The sequence below is a fragment of the Centroberyx gerrardi genome, chromosome 12, assembly GCF_048128805.1.
Source record: "Centroberyx gerrardi isolate f3 chromosome 12, fCenGer3.hap1.cur.20231027, whole genome shotgun sequence".
NCBI lineage: Eukaryota > Metazoa > Chordata > Actinopteri > Beryciformes > Berycidae > Centroberyx > Centroberyx gerrardi.
Genome location: NC_136008.1, coordinates 17,063,107 through 17,071,515, shown reverse-complemented (window position 1 = coordinate 17,071,515; position 8,409 = coordinate 17,063,107). Strand labels below are relative to the sequence as shown.

The window sequence follows — 8,409 nt, the reverse complement described above, 5'->3', positions numbered from 1 at the left end:
TAAAATTCCTCAAGACCCCAAATGCATTTACAGTTGCTGTTGTTTCATTCTATTTCACTTGCCTATTTTAACATCTAGTATCACCTTGGACCAGGTTGGAGTGTTAACCATAGAAATGCTAGCTCAAACCATACCATTGTAGTCACCATCAGCTTCCTCTTAGGCATATAAATCCATCCTTTGTTCTTGTTCTTTGTTGACAGCACAGAACCCACATGCATATGTCTAAACTTGGCTAATAAGATCTTGCTGCCTGCCTCTTGAAACAGGTATTTAACGGTTTAAATACTACAGAAGAATGGATGCAATTAAGGTGGAGAGAACCCTAACCCTTTTGATAAATGGGGGCTGGACTGTCAGGTGTGTGTTGATGATGACATAACCATTTGAATGCTTGAAGCTCTCTTTTTGAGTACAAAACTGCATCCTACAGAAACAGTGGAAGCATCCTTCAACTGGAAAGCCTAGGTTCAAGCCCCTGTGACGGCAACAAACTGCCCTGCTGACTATCCTTGAGCAAGACACTGAATCTGTACCAGCTTCAGAGTAGCTATTCTATTCTAGCTAATCCTGTGCTTTGAGCTCCCTGTGGAGGGGGGAAAGTGAAAAAGACAAATTTCTCCTCCAGGGATCAATAGAATATTATTGTGCAATAACATTTCACGTGGGAGATACTTTGTGTGCACAATATCTAATCAGTCCAAGATCATTGGAGTAACAACACAAAACACAAATGGAGCAAAACAATATGGGGAACCAAACAATGTTACATAATTATGGCTGGACAACACCTAGAGCTATAGGGTTGCACACCTATTAACAAACTAAAGTACAAAGAAATATAAACAAGACCCACAATCAAGTTTTCCAGTTGAGCTGTTTATTTCTTATTTGAATGAATCAACTCAAATTTCATAAGAAAGTAATACCTTGGGTTGTCAAAAGAATATCCAATTTAAACATCTTTCAAATATCTGTACAAGATACTGAACAGTATCTACATCAAAAAATGCAACCTATAATCTCTTATACATCTATGGGACCAAGATAAAGCAACTGAAAATTGCACAATGATCCTATCTACAGTAAATGAAAAGTCATACCAGAGCCATAGAAAATACAAATGGGTTAAAATGACCTATTTGATGTACATTTTACATTTAACAGTGTCAACAAAATTGACTACAAACTATTTCAAAATAAATGTCAATAAGCCAAACCGGATCCATCAAACATTTGATCCCTTACCAATGATATAACAAACATCTTACCCCATCATGCTTTGTTTGTATTCATCACACAGAATATTAAACAACTTTACACAATTTACAGACTTGTATGAGGGGCCATAGGAGATTTACAAACAACATCATGGAACTATGTTTCTGGCTAATTTTTTGTATACAAATCTCAAAACACACTCAAAATATATACAGTGTGAACAAGAGTTCATAAATGAGAAGATGTTCTGTCATAATGACATAAGCCAAGAACTTTGTTATTCTGTAATGACCAACAAATAATAAAACACATATTTAGTTAGTGATTAAAAATGGATGAACCTAATTAGAAATAAGGCAGGAAAGGGATTTCAAGTTAGTTTAGTTACAATAATTCACAGGGAAAAGGGAGCGTGTAAGGTAGAGGGTAAATAGAAGCAGCAATTACACAGAGGGCCCAGCATGAGTCTGTTGATGTTCCTCCAGGAGGTGAGGAAAAGCAAAGGCTTTGTCACATTCTGTGCATTCATACACAACTTGCCCAACGTGACTTTCCTGGTGCTGCCTAAGAAGAGACAACTGGCTAAATGACTTGTAGCACATATCACAACGGTGCTCACCAACTTCTTGTTCAGCGTGCATTCTCATATGCAAAGACAGACCTTGTGCTGTCTCTAATATAATGGGGCACTGAGAACACTTAAACTGTTCTTCATTAGACTGGGCTTTGTTTTGAATGTCCATTTTTTGACGATGCCTCCGTTCATGGTCCCTGAGATACCGCCTCAGGTTGAAAGTTTTTCCACAAAGCTCACATTTGAACGGCCTTTCATTTGGGTGCTGTTTATTTTGATGCTCCAAGAGACCACTTTTGGAGGAGAATCGCTTTGAGCAAACAGGGCAATTATAGAAGTCCTCCCCAGTAACATCAACCTCTTCCTCCTCCCCCATTGCTTGATTATAAGTGACAGGGGACTTCTTGGTTGATGGACTTGAATATTCAATCTCCATTGCATGCTGTCGATGGGAGCAGTGATGCTGGCAGAAAGCATCCCTTCCCAAAAAGCTTTGGCAACACTCAGTGCATTCAAATTGAGTAGCTGCAGTCAGATGACAGTGCTCATGTTCTTCAAGCTTAATTTTGGAGAGAAACGTCAATTTGCAAATTTTGCATTCATAGACATCAGAATGCACTGAAAAATGATTTATCAATTCAGTGGCATTAGCAGAATGCCGATGGCAAATTGGGCATTTGAAAACATGTGAAGGCACTCCGTCTTTCTCCACAGCGTCACCTTTAGTATCTACTGCAGTATCATTATCACCATGATTCTTCAAATGGCTGAGGAAATGCTGAGAAGAGGAAAAACTATTGTTGCATTGATTACAATGATAGACACTGGGTTGTGATAGTTGATGGGAGGCCCTGTGCTTTCTCAAATGAGATCCATGCAGGAAATGTTTATTACAGTCTGGGCATGAATATGGTCGTTCTTTGGCTGCCATGCAACCATGTTCTGAGAGCTCCTCTGGGTCTTTGAAACGCTCACTACAAATTCCACAGCGATATTTAAGTTCTTTCGTCATTGTCAAGGGGAATTCAGAAAGAGATTGAGACATGTTCTGTTCTTCTGGTGAAATTAAAGGTGGGAGACAACCACCTGACTTAGAGTGGCTTTTCCGATGCTCAGCTCGACTACTCTTGGAGGAGAATGTGCGATTGCATATGTCACATGGAAAATTGTCTTCACGGTGGGTGGCCATGTGTTCTGCCAGCTGTGAGGGTCCTGTGAAACTGAGGTGACATTTGGAGCAGCGATATGGACGGCTCTTGCCATGAGTATGCTTGTGTTTGCGCAGTGCAAAAAGAGAGACAAAGCCCCTGCCACATGTCTGACACTGAAATTCAGATTTGTGCATTCGTTCATGCTGTTGCAATTGGGATGCCTGGAAAAAACATTTACCACATTCTGCACATTCATGTGGCTTTTCACCGAGGTGACATCGTTGATGATCCTCAAGGCTTTCTGATGTAAGGAATGTCTTGCCGCAGACATGGCAGGGGAAGTAGGGTGCCGAGTCTGAGTCACTGTCCTCACTACCATTATTTTCATCTTTGCTGTCTTCATCACTTTCACCAGTGACATTAGGTTGAATGTTGGATGGTTGTTCAGTATTCCTCTTTTCCTTTACTGTACCATCAATATGTCCATCCATCTGCTTGTTTTGATGCCTCATCCTATAGTGTCTAACAAGTGATTTTCTGATTGAATAGCTCTTGTTACAGAAATTACAAGTATATACATCATTTGGATGGGTTTCACTGTAATGATTACATAAAGACGGCCTGGTCCAAAATCTTTGTTTACACACTTTGCAAACAAATGGTCTATTTGGGTCATGACATGTTCTGTGTATTTCAAGCTCAGTTAAGGAGGGGAATGTCTTAATGCAGTCAGGGCAAGAATGTGTCTTATAAATGCCATGCATCCTCATGTGTTTTTCAAGGTTTCCTTGACTGGTGCATACCCGCCCACACTTAGAACATGTATTGCGTTTTTTCTCTTGTTCCAGTCTTCCATGGTCTTCTAGGTGACTAATGAGCATTAAACCATCTGTGAAGCTCTTATCACATTCTGAACATTGGTACTGCACAGCTTTTCTCTCTCTAGATGAGCTGCTTTGCTCCTGGTTTCCTCCTGAATTCTGTGGTGGTATGTCTTTTAAGTCATCTTTGCAGGAGAAGTTGGTTTGCAAAACCCCCGTGCCAGTCGTTTGGGAACCTTGTTTGAACACGAGAACAGAGTCATTCAGTGCTAAATCCATCTCTGCGGTCATAGGAACTCCTGATTCCAGGTTAGAATTCCTCTTAGCAACAATTCCAAGTCCTCTGCATTTCCTGGAGTGATTACGTTGTAGATGTTTATTCCAGAAGCCTTTCTTGCATCTTTTACAAGTGAAAGGATACCGTTTTGAATGTACACGCACATGGCCACTTAAACCCGATTTATTTAAAAAGCTCATGTTGCAGTCTGGGCAGGCAAAAGGTTTGTCCATCTTATCATCAAAATTGGCATCTTGATCAAACAGTAGGTTACCATCACCACTCAGCTGTTTGTCAACTTCTCTCTCATCCAAAGGCTCTTCCTTGATGCTCACTATATTTGACAGATGCTGTTGTAGAGGAGCAGTAGACACTGGTGGCTTCAAAACTGTATCCTGCTTGTGTGCATTCAGAAAATGCTCTTGGAGCTGTGAAAACATCAAGAAACGAGAATTGCAGTAAGCACAAGAAAAGCCCTTTGGTGGACTTTGAGGGGTGGACTGTTGGCTGTGGTCAGGCAGGCTTGGTGTGGAACTGCAACGTTTTTTGTGGTTTTGAAGTTTGTCTTTAGAGAAAAATCCTCCGCATCGGTCACAAAGCACTGAGTTCATTTGCTGTTCTGTCTGGTTGCACTTCACTGAATGACGCTGCAAATAATCCCTCCGTATAAATCTCTCACCACAATGTTCACAGCCAAATGGCTTCTCACCTGTGTGCAGGCGGGTGTGCACTCTCAGCTGCGAGCTGGTTCCAAAAGATCGGGGGCAGTAATTGCAGACATATTTATGCTTTTTGTTAAAATAAGGCTGGATCCTCTGTAGAATACGACTTGTCATCCCATGAAGCTGTCGTGTCACATTTTCTGTCTGTGGATTAGTTCTTACTGGTAGAGAACCATTTGTTTGACTGGAGGCCCTTCTGCATTTACTGAGCCGCTTATGTCTTTTCAGAGATTTTTCCAGAGTGAATGACGCACCACAGCGGGTGCAACTAAATGATTTTGTAGCATGGAACATAGAGAAGTGTCGGGACAATTTAGATTGCGCCGAGAAGCTTCTTGAACAGAGGTTGCACTCAAATGTCTGCTGCTTTTCAATAGTCAGTCTATCAAATTTATTTTGCCAACCCTTTCCAACATCATCTAAACTGATTTTGGGAATACAGACTTCCAATCGCTGTCTTTTCCCTCTACAACGACTCTGATGTACTTTAAGATAATCATACCTTGAAAAGCAACTGTCACAGGCTTTACAGCGATAAGGCTTGACTTCAGTATGTGTCAAAATGTGGCGTCTCAGGTTTCGCGATTTCATAAAAGTCTTTGTGCAGAATTTGCACTTGTATTCACCTTCTGCTTGCGGCTTCTCTGCGACTTCTCTCAAACTTGATGCATCTGACAATTTTGTTGCAACATCACTCTTGCCCTTTGACTGCCCTTCTCTGTAAACACCATCACAGAAGGCTTCATGCTGCAAACACATCGACTGACTGCCATATTTATGGCCACAGTGCATACATGCATAGGGTTGCTCACCAGTATGTGAAACAATATGTCTCAAGAGAATTGATCTGTACTTGAACTTTTGCGGACAGTGAGGACACTTATGTTGAAGCATCTTGGTTCCTGTTGCATTGGACTTTAAAGACATTCCATGGACCTTTGGATTATTTTTCTGTGCGCTTCTACCACAGTGACCATTAGGAGATGATAATCCAATGTTGAGCTCTGAAGTTCCACTGCAGTCCCTTTCATGTTGTGTTAATTTTGTATATCCAAAGAACTGTCCACATTTTGAGCAGACAATCAATGATTTTGATTTGTGGCCATGATGGTGTTTTTTCAAGCGGTTGCTCCTAGCAAATACCCGTGGACAGTAGGAACACTGAAATGATTTCTTGCACTTAGTATCTGTCTGACTAACGACTGCATGTCTGGGTTCAGCAACTGAACACTTCTCATGGTGAAGTTCAAGGTACATCTTGCGGTAAAATTGTTTTCCACAAATACCGCAGGGAAAAGGTTTGTCTCCAGTATGTCTTTGCATGTGTCGAAGCAAATAGCGGCGACAACTGAAATGACGTTTGCAAAATGGACACTGGCGCGAAGAGGACCCAGATATATGTTCAAGACTGTGCCTTCTTAGTGCTTGGGCATCGTGGAATACCTCTTTGCATAATGAACACTGTAGCTTCTTTTGCTCTGTCTGCTCTTTCAAAGATTGGAGCTGTGATTTTAATGTTGGTCTCTCTTCCACCGGGAGTGCTTTCTTTTCCTCACGTTTGTGGGAGTCCATATGTCTAAGTAGATACACAGGATACTGGAACTGCATTGGGCAGTCTGGGCATTGAAGCATCCCCTTTTTAAGGTGCGACTTTCTGTGCTGAATCAATTCTCCAATAGTTGGAAGAATTTTTCTGCAAACAGTGCATTGTATCCTTCGCTGGTGAACCATTTTATGAGAAATCAGATAGGCATGTTTCTTAAACCCCTTTCCACATTCCAAACACCGGTAAGGTCTTTCACCTTTGTGACCACGCTCATGTTTCTTCAGTGACAATGACGTGCTGAAACATTTTCCACAAAAGCGGCAGGCGAGGGCAAGGCTGCTACTCGTTTCATTTGAAGTCAAGGTATCCTTACATTCTTCAGTCTTTTTACTACTGAATTTTGTTTGCTTAGAGATGGGAAGAAAACTTGAATTCCTGTACTTGAACAATTTGCCAGTAATTTTAAACAACTCATGTTTCTTCATATGTCTGTATTTCCCAGAGGCATGGCAAAAAATGGCTGGACAGAGACTACATTTGTAGCGTCGCACATTCTGAGGGGATGTTAAAGTTGGAGGCGTTTGTTTTTTCTGTTCATTTTCCTTAGACTCCGTCTTATTCCTTGCAAGCCGACTGTGATATTCTTTCAAGCAAGTGTTTTTAATATGTCTACGTCTGTTAGCTGGTAAAGTGAAGCTAGCATGGCACAAGGGACACTGATATTTGTTGCCAATTTTTCCCTTGCAACCATATGTTAAATCTCTGATACAGTCACGCAGATGTCGAGCCCTATTGTAGGAGTACTTGAAAACCCGTGGACAGAGAGGGCATTTATGTTTTCCTCTTGCCTCATTGCCTCCCTTAAGAGTTTTGCTGGCACTGACATTTTTGGTGCACTGATTAAGTGCAACTGTCCCACTCTTCCCTCCCTTGTGTACGTTGTAACTGTGTTTCTTGAGTTTATCTGTAGTTGAGAAGCTTTTACTACAAAAATGACATACATTAGTCTTACAGACATCTACAAGCTTCACGTAACATTCAGGTAGACTGGCAGAGTGGCTGTTGTGTGCCAAGCCCTTCTGTGTGGTTGTTTTTGCTTTCTTGATAATCACATCAGAATTTGCAGCTGAAACTGTATGTTTCTGGCCCCGGCATCGACCAGGTACACGCTTGTGTCTGTGCAGGGTACTACTCTGTGCGAAATACAAACCACATCCATTACACTTAAATGGTGTTTTGCCTGTGTGAGTGCGCATATGCTTGACATAATGATAGAATTTATGAAATGTAAGCCTGCACTTGTTACACTTGTGAAGGGTATGTCTCTTTCTTTTCTTTGGCAAGGTAGAATCAAAAGACAGCTGAAGGGCCTCATCAGTTACACCGCACAAATGTTTTTGTGCTTGTTCATTACTCATCAAGTAGATATTACAGCTCTGGCAAAATTGGAATTTGTGCAGTGAGTGGCTATAATGGTGGTGTTCGATTAGATGATCTACATTTTGGGTTGTGTGTTGGCAATCTGCACAGACATAGGTCTTGTTCGTGGCATTTGTTGGTTCTAAGGTCTTCAAAATAACAATAGGCTGTAGACGTTTCCTCACTTGTACAGAGCATTTCAGCTGGGGTGCTTGTATCTCCAAATGGTTCCTGCTTTCATTTTCATGTCTGGCCACCAAAGCTTCTCCAGATTGATTCGTTTCAGATTGTGTTTCATCAGCTTCAGAAGGAGAATCTTCTCTTGACAGAGGTTCACCATACAACATGCCAAGTACTGATGGTTCTTCTTTAAATGTTGTATGCAACTCTTGAAATGATTCTCTTATATTGTCTGAAATATCACCAAGAACTGGTGGTTCTATGGCCATTTGGCTTTGCTGTGATGACTGTTCCTGATCTGGAAAAGAGGATATATTTTTCTTCTCTGCTGGACTTGTCCATTCCTTTTCTAGGCAGGGATCCATGTCTGTGCTTGAGCTGTTTGGCTTTAAACAGGATACTAAATGATTAGAAAGACTTTGCTCATTATTTTCACTTAGATCAATAGAATCACAATCACTGCCCTCAACAGGACCACTGCAAATTATGTCCTGAGTT

At 41.2% G+C, this 8,409-nt stretch overlaps 1 protein-coding gene across 1 annotated transcript; it reads right to left on the bottom strand.

The window, feature by feature from the left end:
- Window positions 1-934: 934 nt before the first annotated feature.
- znf1035 (zinc finger protein 1035) lies at window positions 935-8,409 on the bottom strand. Its single transcript, XM_078286999.1, has one exon. It carries the CDS (start codon window positions 8,274-8,276, stop codon window positions 1,665-1,667), a length of 6,612 nt encoding a protein of 2,203 aa, XP_078143125.1. The 5' UTR covers window positions 8,277-8,409; the 3' UTR covers window positions 935-1,664.